Consider the following 13,766-nt stretch of genomic DNA (forward strand, 5'->3'; position numbering starts at 1 on the left):
GCTAAAAAATAATTAAAAATATCCATGACTTCGATAATTTCTGTGAAAAATTTTAATTTAAACGCTTAAAAAAATTTTAATCTTGTATTTTCGATATTCTTAATTGCCTCATGAGTACCTATAATATAGCTTATTCATTAGCGTTCCACCGAACGTTATACTAAATTTTTATAAGTTATTGGATTTGAACTGGAAATAATTTAAAATGTCTATGAATAACATAAGTATTATAATAACCAAAATATTTTTAAAATGATTCCATATCTTGGAATAAGTGTGTAAATATGTGATTCTAAACATTTGGTATTTATGTGTGTGTGTGTATTATACCACGATATTTCAATACGATAACGGCTGACCAGAGATTACACGAATATCGTGTTGGATCTGGACGAGTGTAATATTTTTAGATTATTATAAGTAATTACCTCACTAAGAGAAGTTGATTTTGAACAAGTATTGGTGTTTATTTCTATTGATCATTGGGACGTCACCAGTTTTTTAGCTGTAGGTATCTACTTCCCTCCGATTACTGATAAAGTGATAATTTTACAAACGAAAGTCATTATGTGTTCATAGACAGGAAGTCTTTGAATTACTATTTTGGTATTGTACTACATCTACCAACATATACATTTAAACTTCTAGGTGTTCAAAGGCTCAGAATATTTGTAGGATTGATAATGATCAGATCCAAAGCAATTGAACTGCAAGTTTTTAACGAACTATACGTACTTCAATACGTCTTCAATTATTTTGAACGTTACTGGATGGATGTGATAGTGATATGTCAAGAAGGATTTATTAATAAGTGTGTATTACTTTTGAAAATTCAACACATGCATTTGTAATGTCATCCAGACATTAAGTACATTATTTTAATTAAAATTATTTGGGCGTAATAACGAGATTTGTTAATATACTAAAAAAAAAAAAAAAAAAAAAATTATGAGTGAAACATGAATAAAAAGGCCGAGAGCTAATAACATATTATTATATATCGTATATATATATTACATAATTTCATATAATATTATCTATAAATATAAAACAACAATATTGTTCATAAAATATATTATTTTTTTGGTATATTTTAAACTTTTACTATTTTATCTTAATTCTAATATATAGATGTATTTGAATTTTAATGAATTGCGTACTTGTATTGTTTTGTTTTACATTTTGATTAAGATATATACGTATTATTAAGATACATTTATTCACACAGGTGTGTTAAAAACTATTCAGAAACTCTGAGATTTAAAATACTAATAGAATTATGTAATGGAAGTTATAATTACAATCATTTAATTTTTATATTTATATGTATTGTTTTAAAAATATAAAGAACACAATTCGATTAAAATGTATTATTAATGAACACAATAAATGTTTGGAAATCATAGAAAATCGATTTAGGTGCCTAACCTACTGGTGAATATAGTAATAATAATTATAATAATAAAAATAATAATAATATAAATAATAATAATAAAAATTTATACATCGAAATTATCAAAAATTAAAAAATATAATAATATATGACTATGATCGGTTTCGTGTATCTTGAAGACATTGTTGCTCTATGTCGATCGCATGCACACTTGGCATCTACTGATGCGAGTGCGACTGTCGTCCTTCTTCAATGTTTGCCTCTTGGGGCTGGTGAACTGTTCATCAACTTCGATGGTCGCCATCCAGAAACTCATAGTGTTGGCGAAATAATGGCACGTTCCTCGCGCTCCGTTACATTCGATGAACGGCGTAGCCCTGAAATCTTCTAGGCACGAACCAGGACTGGCCAACGATTGACCACCGCCTTCCGCACCCGCGGCCGTGGTGCTGCACACATACAATATAAAACGATTACTACTGTAATAGGCTTACACGATATTGATGATAGAATTTAACCGTAAGCTAATCAATACATAAGCTACCTAAGTACCTCCCTAAGCTCACGAAAAATCAATTTAATGCCAGTCGAGTAGGTTTATTTGACGATGTTTAAAGGTGATTAAATGAGTGGTCAGACTGTGTGATAGTTCGGTAAGACACAGTAAAGGGGGGATGGATTAATCACGCCAAGTCTATGTTCAGTAATTTGGAGAATAGTAAACCTCGAAAAAAGTAGTTATAATTGCCTACATATGTATTGGGTAAGCAGTAAGCTTATAAAATGGTGTTAACTCCTATAGGTACTAGATTATTTTTGCTAAATTAAAATAATGTTTGATGAAAATATTTGATCCTATATAGTTTTATACAGACTGTTATTAAATGTAAGAAGGTTTAAAAAATAAACAATAAAAGAAAGTAATTTATTTTATTTTAAATATCAGACTTATTTAATGTTATGACGTTTTACTATTTATATTAATCAACAATAATCAATTCAGTAATATGAATTAACATTGAAGATAATAATAATATTAAAAGAATTTATTAAAAAAATAATAGGATTTCATATTCTTGTTATTTTTTTATTGCTGTAAGAAAAACACATGGGAAATAAACAGCGTTAAAAAACATTTTATTGGTACCCTATAAACAGAAAACTTTAAATATTTATGAATTACACAAAAAGACCAAAATATTTTCAAATTTATAAAATGTCTAAAAAATAGTTATATAAATGTTAAAGTTTCTATGGTTATTAATTTTTTTAATTATCTATAGTTAATAAATAATTATTAAATAAATTATTATTAGGTGTATAAACGTTACTTAAAATATGTCAAATATCTAATTTTTTTAAATCTTTTCAAAAGTGAGCACGTAATTTATTTTACACTTAAGACCGAACTTTCTAAAATGTTCAAAACTTTTATAGCAAACGTTTAACTACTTGTATTATTAATTTATTACTATTTCAATATAGATCACAAACTGAACTTACATTTTTCGTCCAAGATGATATTATTACCTACCCACCACGCATTTAATTTTTCCAATAATTAATATATGTAATTTATTATTAGGTTACCTATATGTACCTACCTAAGCATAATATATATTTTTCATATTTCGAAAAGGTAAAGAAATTTATTTATTTTTTCCAATTTCGTCTGCCTATTTTTCTAAATATGTTCCACAATACACTTTAAAATCTACCCGATTCAGTGGAAACTTACCATCACAAAACTGTATCCAATCCACAAACCTTCCCAACCATTGGGGCAGTCGGGAATATTTGACGCTTGACTGTGTACGGCAATAACGTTGGTAGGTGCTTCACATACAACACATCTATGAACACATTGCAATAGAAAAATAATAAATAAATTGTGATAATTACTGGTTTGCTATTTTTTAATATCGATGATAATTTTTACCTAGAAATATATTTTTGAATATCGTTCTCTTCAACTGGCATCATTGGTAATGGTGCATTGGTGCTGAGCCAATACGATTTGTCGTTTCTACTTGCGTAATTGCATACGTTGTTAAAGTCGCAGAACAAGAATGGCATGGTGGAGAACTTTCGAATACAAGAACCGGCAAATCCTGAAAAGATTAAAATTTTAAATCTTAACATATCCAAATATTATAAATAATAATTACTATGTAGTACCTAATAACCTAAGTATGTATGTATAATTGATTGTATACACATCTATTAATGAGTTATTTTAATACCACTATTGTCATATAATGCAATTAAAACACTTTATTTAAATTTAAAAAAATAAAAAAAGTAATCTATTAACCGAATATTTTAACTAAAATTTAGTTTTAAAACTAGGTACCTATGTGGTTAAAAAATTCTAAAAAAAAAAAAAAAAAAAAAAAAAAATAATATTTTATAAAATAATTGAAAAATACACGGGGCCTTAGAGTTTTTATCAATTGTTCTTATATATCCTGGGACAACAGAAAAAATAATGTATAATATCATACTATAAAAGAATAATATAAAATAATGACAACAATTATTTTCAAATAAATATGTAAAATTACCTAAATCTTGATTGTGTGATTTTTCGTTGCCTTCTATGTATAACAAACTGAATCCGTCCCAGAGTTTTGCTTGATTTGGTTCGCACTGAGGTATCGAAGAACTCTGACTATGTTTGACCAACAATATTCCCGTTGAATAATTTGGTTCCGATTCACAAGATTTACCAGCAGGTCCATCGTTTCCTCGTTGACCCGGGGGCCCCTTAATACAAATTTATAAGTTGAGTAAATTTTATATATATATATTAAATTATTTAATTAGTAAGATTTTTATCTGTTGTTGAAATATCTCCATATAGTATTAAGAGTTTCAAACTATAAATGCACTTTTTAAATGTAGTTTTAGAAAATAATTATTATGTTTTTATAATTTTTGATTGTAATATAATTCTATACATTTTTACTTTAAAAATTTGAAATATTTGAGCAGAATTAAAAAAAAATGTTAACAAAATAAAATAAATAAAAACTGATTAGTTTAATAATTCATTAAAATTTGACGGGTCACTTAATTATATTACGGGGACTATTGGCTCACTCTCGATTCATTTAATGTAAGACGATTGTTTAATATGCAGTTTAACATTATTTTTTTTAAAAATATTTTACAACATACGAATATATTGGTGTAATTCATCAAATGTTTTCATTTTTTATTAAACACCTATGTTTTTGTTCTTACATAGTGCATAAACAATATATTGTATACCTATTAACTATCGTTAATTATATAATAACCCACTTGTGAGCCTGGGAGACCTTCTATTCCTGGTTCACCCTTTTCGCCTTCTGGACCTGGAGGACCAACTGGACCATTCAAACCAGGAACACCTACGTTTTAAAATAAAATAAAAATATAATATAATTTGTTCAATAGTTTAATAAAAGTATTAATTCATTATGTTTTTACCCATTTCTCCTTTTAATCCTTCTAAACCAGGAAGGCCGTCAATTCCACGGTCTCCCTTTTCACCTGGCCAACCGACAGGTCCTAAAAAAAAAAATGATCTAGATACCATCTTATTTAACAATCTAATTTTAAGTTAAAATTGTATATATTATTGTTATTTAAAAATGTAAAATATTTAACTATATGTGAAATATTCAAAGTATTAAATACCAGGTAATCCTCGTTCTCCTTTAGATCCTGGCGGAGGCGCTAAACCAGGTTCACCTTTATCACCTTTGACTCCAGAGACTCCAGGCATACCTTAACGTAAATGAAAATAACATATTTAAAAATCGTTATTATGTTAATAATAATAATAATAATTGTCTAAGACATTTTTATTTAAATTTTTTAATAAAATTATTGTTAATTGATGAGTAACGACTAACAAGTATTAATTATTTAGTTTTTAATTTGTGAAACGTACCTATCTTTCCTGGCACTCCAGCTAATCCTTTGTCACCTGGTAAACCTTGTACACCTTGTAATCCTTCAAGCCCTAAAATTTACGAATACACTAGTTTAGTTATGTAAAAACTAAAAACACTTTAAAACAGTATATTAAATAACTGGAATAGTGGTATCTGACAGATGGTAGAGAATATTGAATAGTTACGGAAACACATTTTAAGATAAGGTGAAAGATCCACCTGAATGTAATCCTCGTTCCTATTCATTAATGTTTGTCATTTAAAAATAAGTTTAAATACATTTGTTTACCTTGATAACCTCTATCTCCCTTATCTCCTTTAATTCCAGGATAACCTGGTTCCCCTAAAAAAATAAAAAAATAAAGTAAAATAAATTATGTAACAAAATTAAATCAATCGTTATCACTATTTCTATATGAAGTATATGCTTATTAATATTAATTTTTAAATTAATATGTACAATAAAATTACCTGCAAAACCAACATCGCCCTTATCTCCTTTTTCACCGTACGGTGCTGGGCTTCCTGGTTCTCCTTTTAATCCTATAATACCGATAATATTTGTATTAATAATTATTATTGATTTTAAATCATTTTTAAGTAATTCATTTAGCAGAATTATTAATTATAGTAGTTACCCATTAATCCTGGTGGACCATCCTTGCCTGGTTCACCTGGATATCCATCTGATCCCGGAGGTCCAGGGAAACCTGAAAAAATAATGCTAATTAGTTTTGGTGAAGAGATGTAAATCTTAATTTATATAAACTTTAAATTTCTTTATTTCATAAACGAAACAATATATAGTAGTATTTACTGGAATAATTGTTTAAAATTAAATTATTTAAAATAAAATAGTATAATTATTAATCGTATTTAAAAATGAAAAATGTTATATCAATGAAATTAGGTAATAGATTTAAAAATATTGTACATAGGTACTTTTTTTTAAATAATATAATTTATATTTTATAAGATAATATTTGTTAATTTTATTTTGAATTAATAAATATTATTATATACCTGGTGGTCCAATTGCTCCAACATCACCTGGTGAACCTGGCAACTGAAAATATTAATCAAGTCCATTAGATTAAAAGTCATTGATAAACTTAAAAGTTATAAGATAATATTTAAAAAAGATTACAAATTAATAAATATTAATCTTAGCTACAATTTGAAAATAATTTTTAAATAAATATGATTAAATATAAGGTAAATTAATAATATAAAATGAATATACATACCCCAATTGGTCCAACTGGACCAGGTAATCCTGGTAATCCTGGTAGTCCTTTATCACCTTAAATAATAATATAATGTTACATGTAATTAGCTACATTATTGTTTATAGTAGTTATTAGTTACATATCGATAGATATATCTATAATAATGTCATTATAAATAATTTGGTTATATTTTGTGAGTGCACGATAAATAATCGATAAAATGTTTTGATTTTCAAATTTGATGAATTTTTTGGAAAACAAATTGGATCTAGTTATATTTTGAAGAGGTCAAAATTAAAATTTTTTAGTATTTTTTTTATAACCAAGAAAATAAAAGAAAACACAGGAAATTCTACACAAATTTAATTTTAGACAAACTATATTTTGTTTTTCGATGTTAATTATTTTGCTATAAGTTGATATATAAATACTAATAATATAATAAATTGAATATTTATTTAAAGAAATATATATATACCAACCTACTGTAATACTAAAAAAAAATTACTTTAAAAGCTATAAAAAAAATGTATCTTGAATTCTTGAATAAAGCTAATAATATAGGCCAATAGACCGTTTCATCTCAGAATCGAATTTCGTATACAAATAGTGACCCACTTGATACCTAATTTACAATAGAGCGTATTCTTACTTTTTTAAAAATCATATTTGAAGTATAAGAACACACTATGAAGTCATGTTAGTTCCACCTTTTTTTTAGTTCAACCAATTCATGTTTACAAATATTTAAAACAACCATATTCTACTTAAATATATAATTTTGAGAACAATCTTAAATAAATCCGAAACAGACTGATATTATGCTTAAAAACCCCGTTTTTTATTCCAGCAATAATTGTTCAATATGTAGGTATATCTAATAACGTGATATGTATTTTAAAAAATTTAAGATCCTTAATCTTATTTTTTTTTTATATATTACTCAAATTTATCCAAATTGTCTTTTTTTTTTATTTGTTAATAATTTTTTGATTACTTAAATACAAATAATAATATTATAGTTTATAAAACATTTCCAATAATTTGGTATGGTTAAAAAAATGAGATTATACTAAATTTTTAAATATTTTACCTTTTTCTCCACTTAAGCCAGGTAGTCCATCTCTGCCATGTTTACCCAATAATCCTAAATAATATAATTAAACATTATTATGATATTTTTAGAATGGATTAAAAGTATATCGTTTACAAAACACAATAACTTTAAATTTTAATTTGGCCATTGACAAAACAATTTTTTCAAAATATTATTGATTGGAGTACTTAATACTTAGTATTAATTTACCTGGCAATCCCTTTTCTCCTTTGATTGTTGTTCCTGGGAAGCCTGGCAATCCTTGAGGTCCAACATTACCTAGTATACAATTTAAGAATGGATTAATCGTTTTTTTTTATTATTTATTGGTTAAATGATATTTATTATTATTATTTACCCTTTTCTCCTCTTGGACCAGAAGGACCTGGATAACCAGTTACACCTGGCAATCCCATGTCACCCTTTTCTCCTTCAATACCAGATGGTCCACTAGGTCCTAAGCAACAAAATAATTTATAATATTTTTGTAAAAGTGGAATTATTCTTCATACATTTAAAATAGCGACAAACAATACGAGTATAGACGTATAATGTTTAGAAAATCTTTAATTAATTCTATAGTTATTGTAGGATAGAAAGTATTCTTACCGACGGGACCCATTGCACCGGGTATTCCTGGGAAACCTGGTGGCCCTGGTTCACCTTTATCTCCTTTAATATCAACTGCAGGTCCTGGTAATCCTCGATCACCTAACATTGACCATACAAATTAAAATTAAAAATAAATAATATTGACCATATACGATGATACTCCAAATTAAAAATCGAAATATGTAATATTAAATTACCTTTATCTCCCATAGCTCCTTTTAGTCCAGTTAATCCAATTAATCCTACACAAATAAATCAAACAATTAATATTTGTACGTGGAAATTTTATAAATCAATATTCAATTACCACTAATTTTTAAAATAAAATTATCAAGTATATTTTTTTTTGCATTGGTAAATAGTAAGTAGTTAAATAACATACAATTATCATAATAAGTAGATTGAAAACGTTATTTTTAAATTAGTAGTATTAATTATATGTTATAACTAAAATATGTTATAACTTGTTTAATTAAAATATTAATTAAAAATCTGATACCTGGTAAGCCTCTTTCTCCTTTTTCTCCATCTAATCCTGGTAATCCGGGGTACCCAACATCACCCTTTTCACCTTCTTGTCCAGGAATTCCTGGATAACTACAAAATCATAAATATTTTTGTTTAGTTTACAATAAATAATTCATTATAAAGCTTTAAAGGTCAAGTTAATTTATATATATTATATTGTTTAACTATACCCTGTATTGCCTTTCATTCCATCTATACCATCCATTCCTGGAGGTCCTGGTGTTCCTGGGACGCCTCGAGGTCCCTTTTTAAAAATAAATAATTTTAATGTCAATAATTTTTCTATTTGATTTAAAAATATTTTTTATATTCTTGATAGTCTAACATTTAACAGTTTGCTTATCATTAGAATGATATACGCGAATTACTAGTAATTTAAATAAATTATTAATCTTATCTAATAATAACTGTTGTATACACTTACCGTGTCACCTTTCATTCCTGGAACACCAGCAACTCCAGCAACTCCCTTTTCACCATCATTTCCAGGTCTACCGTCGTATGCAGGTATACCGGGTTCTCCCTGAATAGTACAATAAATGTAACGTAATTAACATTATGAAGTTAATAAATAATTTCCGTTTAATATCCTATAATTTTTAAAATATACTTATTTTATTAACACCGACTGGGTGAAATATACGTGTTAACACTGATTAGTTATCGTAATACTTAATTTTTTCGGAGAAAGCTATATACTATATATAATATATTTTTTTAAATTTGAAAAAAGTAATTAATTGCCTTGAAAAAGTATGCTTTAATTTCTTAAAAAATTGATGTAATTTAACTGTTATTTGTTCGTAATTATAAAAATTATATCCTAATTATAACATCTTCTAACTAAAAATGTTTTACTCAAAATCTCTTTAATTATTATGTTGTATAAATAATTGAATTTCAATAATTTATCATATTAAACATATTATGTAAATTTACCTTTTGTCCAGCCCATCCTTGTAATCCAATACCAGGGAATCCCATGTCTCCTTTTATTCCAGGTAAACCTGGAAATTTAATTTATAATGTAATTAGTATCGTAAAATGCATTAACCAGCGAACCATATACTATGTTAATAATATAATAAATATTATATTACAATGTGGTGGTTCTACTACATTTTTCTTTTATTAAATTTAATATAGGTATCTAAATAAAAGTTCTACAAATTGTATGTTATGGAGAATTAAATTATGATATATTTAAATTATAAAATAATTATGATAGATAATTTAGATGAATTTTATAATTATTAATTAAACAAGCGGTGCGGAAATATGCGAGGAACTTTTGAAATTAAAATGGTATACTATTTTTTCATTTATAATTTATATTCGGATTAATTTTTATACATTTTGATGAAACTTATAATACCAATATAAATAAATATTTGAAGGAGCTGAAGACATTTAAGTATTGTTGTTTATGCTTTAAAATATCGACAGTGAACATAAATACATAATATATATATATATATGCGATACGTTGTAAATTTCGTCTCGTAACAGTAATAGTTAATAATGATGAACTACCGTTAGACGTATACCTATTACCTAGCTGTGAAATTATTCCTGATAGAAACATGTTTATTAACAAGTTTAAACCCATATATAAAAAAAATGATTGAAATGTATGTGGGTTGGTAACGATTTCTAATATTAACATGGAATTACAAAATTTATTTTTAAAGCAATATCGCATTTTTCTTTTTTTAAATCAAGTATTTTAAAATAATCCATCAATATTTAGATTTTATATGGTGTTAATTTTTGTATTTAAATTTAATCATAGATGTGTATTTATTATATTTTTAACATATTAATACATAATAGTTAATCGAATTCAAATAGACATGTGTCACAGTATTAATAATACCTTCAATAACTAAACAGTTATTATTGTTAATGATTCTAAATTTTTTTTTATTCTTTTAATATTATATTACTAAACTAGTATCAATGTACCTATTTTGCTTTTAATTATTTTAAACAGAAATATTAAAATTTCATGTAATACGAATAATGTAATAATAAGGCGCATTTTCCTCTCTAGGTATATAACTGTGCGTGCTACTGGAGTATCAAAGAATGTGAGTTGTAAGCTATAATGATTATCATACTTTATTTTTTGGATTCACATCTAAGATGAAATACTCTAAAAATGATGACGTTTTAGTAGTTCCAAATAAAGGATGTCAGTGTCGACGCGTTTTTGATGCAAAAATACTTTATTTGTGCAGGAAAAAAATCTTACAATTCGTAAAATAATCATGTATCGATAATTTTATTGATTTTAATAACTATAAGATTTTGCACAGATAGTATTGGATTCAAATTTAAAAAAAAACACCAATTTTTATAGATTATAATGAACTTCCTATGCATAACAAATACATAATATTGATCTAGACTCTAGAATATGTCTACGATAACTAGATACACTCAATATAGTTCCGTTGAGTTGTTATTTTTGATCTGAGTGACTGAGTGAGAGATAGCATAAATAAAAGCTTTCATTGGTGTAGTTATGAGCAAAAAATAACGTTCAAATTGAATAAAATATGTTTGCTGATATAGTGAGTTTTTCCTAATAATGTATATTCAATGGAAACACTGTATAACATATAAGCTATACAATTAATTAAATATATAATCATAATATAATATTGTACTACAATATTTGGTTTAACATTGGACACTGAAAATATATCAATAAAGTATTTCGGTACTTTATGTTTTTTAAAATTATTAAATTTATTTACCATCCATTCCTGGTAGTCCTTGTGGTCCTCTAAGACCGGATTCACCAGGCTCTCCTTTTTGTCCTTTTTCTGAAACTGGACCGGGTTCTCCTTTTAATCCCTGAGTGTGTCAAAAACAAACATAAAAAATTTGAATAAATATACCATATTTTAATTTTAATTTACATATAAATCTAGAACTTTAAAAAATATATCTATTTAGTAAGTATATACAATGATTTTTTTTCTATTTTAATAAAAAAATCATAAATTACCGGTAATCCTACTGAACCTCGGTCGCCTGCAGGACCTGGAAGACCACGTAATCCCGTTTCACCTGGGGGTCCAGGGAATCCTATATCACCCTTTTCACCTGAAATTCACAATGGTAATGATAATTAAAAACTATAAATACTATAATGAAATTCAAATTGTATAAAAAAAAATATTGTTTTAAATTAATATTTTTAACTTATAATCTTTTTAAACATGTTTTTTTATTTAAACTATTTTATAAATGTTACATTAGGGTATAATAAATAGGGTTCGAATTTCAATGCATTTGGATCATTTTTTTCGAAATATCTTACACGATGCTTTCCAAGCTACAAATGTGTTTCAAGTCCATGTTATAACCACAAAACTTTTTTGGGGCATTTTTTTTTGTTGCATTTATTGGATTTTTTAGGACATTTTTGAACTATTTCTCGTATCATGACAAAAACAATGACTTCATTGAAATATAAGTACTATACATAGTAAGCACTACGTAATATAAATTATTTTCATTTTGAACATAACATCAGGTAATCCAGTTTTAAATAAAACAAGACTGCAATTTTAAATTGCTCTTATTGTGTAGTTTAATGCAAAATGTAATTTAATTTTTTACTCATTTTTTTTGTACTATATTTTTTTATGTAATAATTTGAATTTATTTAATAAATAATGCATTTTTTGATATTTTTAGGACATTTTTCAGTATTTTTAAGGGCATTTATATCCGGGCCCTAGACTAATAAATATTTCTTTAAATGGAATCTAAAATAGCAACTCAGAAATATTTCCATATTTCATATTTTTCTTTTTAAATATGTGACATATTTCAATTTTATTAATGAGCTTAAATATGGAATTATTTATTGTAAAATGAAAACAAACCTCTATATCCTTGTGGTCCTGGCAAACCATCTTCTCCTGGTGGTCCACTGATTCCAGGTAATCCAATATCTCCTTTATCACCCTTTTCTCCTAGAAATTTAAGTTTATAAAATATAAATGATATAATCTAATATAATTTGATAATATGATCGACGTATAATCAGTTATAAGTATAATACCTGGCATTCCATCAATTCCAGGTTTTCCAACAGCTCCTATAATAATAATAAAAAAAAAGGTTTATACCAGCAAAACAACTTTTTAATACGATTTTAGTAAATTATTAACTGTTATGAAAATGATTTAATAAGAACATAATATTCATATAGTTAAAAATTAAAAATTTTTTTTTTAGTTGGTTAGTTTTTTTTTCTATAAATATTTTCGTTAAAATATAAACTATAAAGACTCAAAAATTATTTCTTCCTATATTTCTTCTTTTTTAGATAAAAAAAAATTAATAAATAAAACAGGACAGTATCAAAATTAATTCTCCATAAATTTCACAGTTTTTGCACATATCTCCCAAAAAGGATTGTAATGTTTTAAAAACTACCAAAATTATTAATGTTATCTGATTTAAGTTTAGATATAGTTATGTCAGATTAATTTAATAAGTTTAAAGATATGTAATTCACAACATTTGATAAACAATAATTGATAAACCTATTTAAAATTGAAAATAACAAAAAATAATATGTGTTATAGTATAGATTAGGTTAGAAAATTAGTTCAAATTAACTAATAAGTAATAACTAATTGAGCATAATATAGCATTGTATTTACCTGGCATTCCTCTGTATCCTGAAAATCCTTTAGGACCTTCCGGGCCTGTCGGTCCAGTATCACCTATAATCAAATAAATGTCGTTTTAAGTAAACAACTAAAAATCATTATTATCAATTTTCATATTTCAGAAGTAAATTTACCTTTTGGCCCAGGGAATCCTTGCAGACCTGGTCTACCTGGTTCACCTGGTAATCCAGTTTCACCTATCAAAAGAAAATTATATTTATAATTAATTATGTCGAATTTCAGTGTCATGCATTTATTAGGATGTGA

General features: G+C 25.9%; 1 protein-coding gene across 1 annotated transcript in view; it reads right to left on the bottom strand.

Annotated features, from left to right (window-relative positions):
- Nucleotides 1-980: 980 nt before the first annotated feature.
- LOC132927894 (collagen alpha-1(IV) chain) overlaps nucleotides 981-13,766 on the bottom strand; it is a 36,239-nt gene continuing 23,453 nt past the window's right edge. Inside the window, exons 42-70 of the mRNA XM_060992471.1 lie at nucleotides 13,634-13,696; nucleotides 13,491-13,553; nucleotides 12,884-12,919; nucleotides 12,705-12,794; nucleotides 11,819-11,916; nucleotides 11,565-11,664; nucleotides 9,742-9,809; nucleotides 9,227-9,325; nucleotides 8,973-9,046; nucleotides 8,774-8,871; nucleotides 8,472-8,516; nucleotides 8,272-8,373; nucleotides 8,021-8,119; nucleotides 7,873-7,941; nucleotides 7,660-7,713; nucleotides 6,585-6,640; nucleotides 6,361-6,403; nucleotides 5,976-6,047; nucleotides 5,809-5,880; nucleotides 5,627-5,680; nucleotides 5,334-5,405; nucleotides 5,078-5,167; nucleotides 4,868-4,948; nucleotides 4,700-4,788; nucleotides 3,958-4,159; nucleotides 3,333-3,504; nucleotides 3,132-3,246; nucleotides 2,485-2,486; nucleotides 981-1,839 (exon numbers count right to left, since the gene is read on the bottom strand). Coding sequence (XP_060848454.1) covers nucleotides 1,584-1,839; nucleotides 2,485-2,486; nucleotides 3,132-3,246; nucleotides 3,333-3,504; nucleotides 3,958-4,159; nucleotides 4,700-4,788; nucleotides 4,868-4,948; nucleotides 5,078-5,167; nucleotides 5,334-5,405; nucleotides 5,627-5,680; nucleotides 5,809-5,880; nucleotides 5,976-6,047; nucleotides 6,361-6,403; nucleotides 6,585-6,640; nucleotides 7,660-7,713; nucleotides 7,873-7,941; nucleotides 8,021-8,119; nucleotides 8,272-8,373; nucleotides 8,472-8,516; nucleotides 8,774-8,871; nucleotides 8,973-9,046; nucleotides 9,227-9,325; nucleotides 9,742-9,809; nucleotides 11,565-11,664; nucleotides 11,819-11,916; nucleotides 12,705-12,794; nucleotides 12,884-12,919; nucleotides 13,491-13,553; nucleotides 13,634-13,696 — 2,534 coding nt within the window. The 3' untranslated portion in view covers nucleotides 981-1,583. The remainder of the gene's footprint in view (nucleotides 1,840-2,484; nucleotides 2,487-3,131; nucleotides 3,247-3,332; nucleotides 3,505-3,957; nucleotides 4,160-4,699; nucleotides 4,789-4,867; nucleotides 4,949-5,077; nucleotides 5,168-5,333; nucleotides 5,406-5,626; nucleotides 5,681-5,808; nucleotides 5,881-5,975; nucleotides 6,048-6,360; nucleotides 6,404-6,584; nucleotides 6,641-7,659; nucleotides 7,714-7,872; nucleotides 7,942-8,020; nucleotides 8,120-8,271; nucleotides 8,374-8,471; nucleotides 8,517-8,773; nucleotides 8,872-8,972; nucleotides 9,047-9,226; nucleotides 9,326-9,741; nucleotides 9,810-11,564; nucleotides 11,665-11,818; nucleotides 11,917-12,704; nucleotides 12,795-12,883; nucleotides 12,920-13,490; nucleotides 13,554-13,633; nucleotides 13,697-13,766) is intronic.

Source organism: Rhopalosiphum padi, chromosome 3 (genome assembly GCF_020882245.1).
Source record: "Rhopalosiphum padi isolate XX-2018 chromosome 3, ASM2088224v1, whole genome shotgun sequence".
NCBI lineage: Eukaryota > Metazoa > Arthropoda > Insecta > Hemiptera > Aphididae > Rhopalosiphum > Rhopalosiphum padi.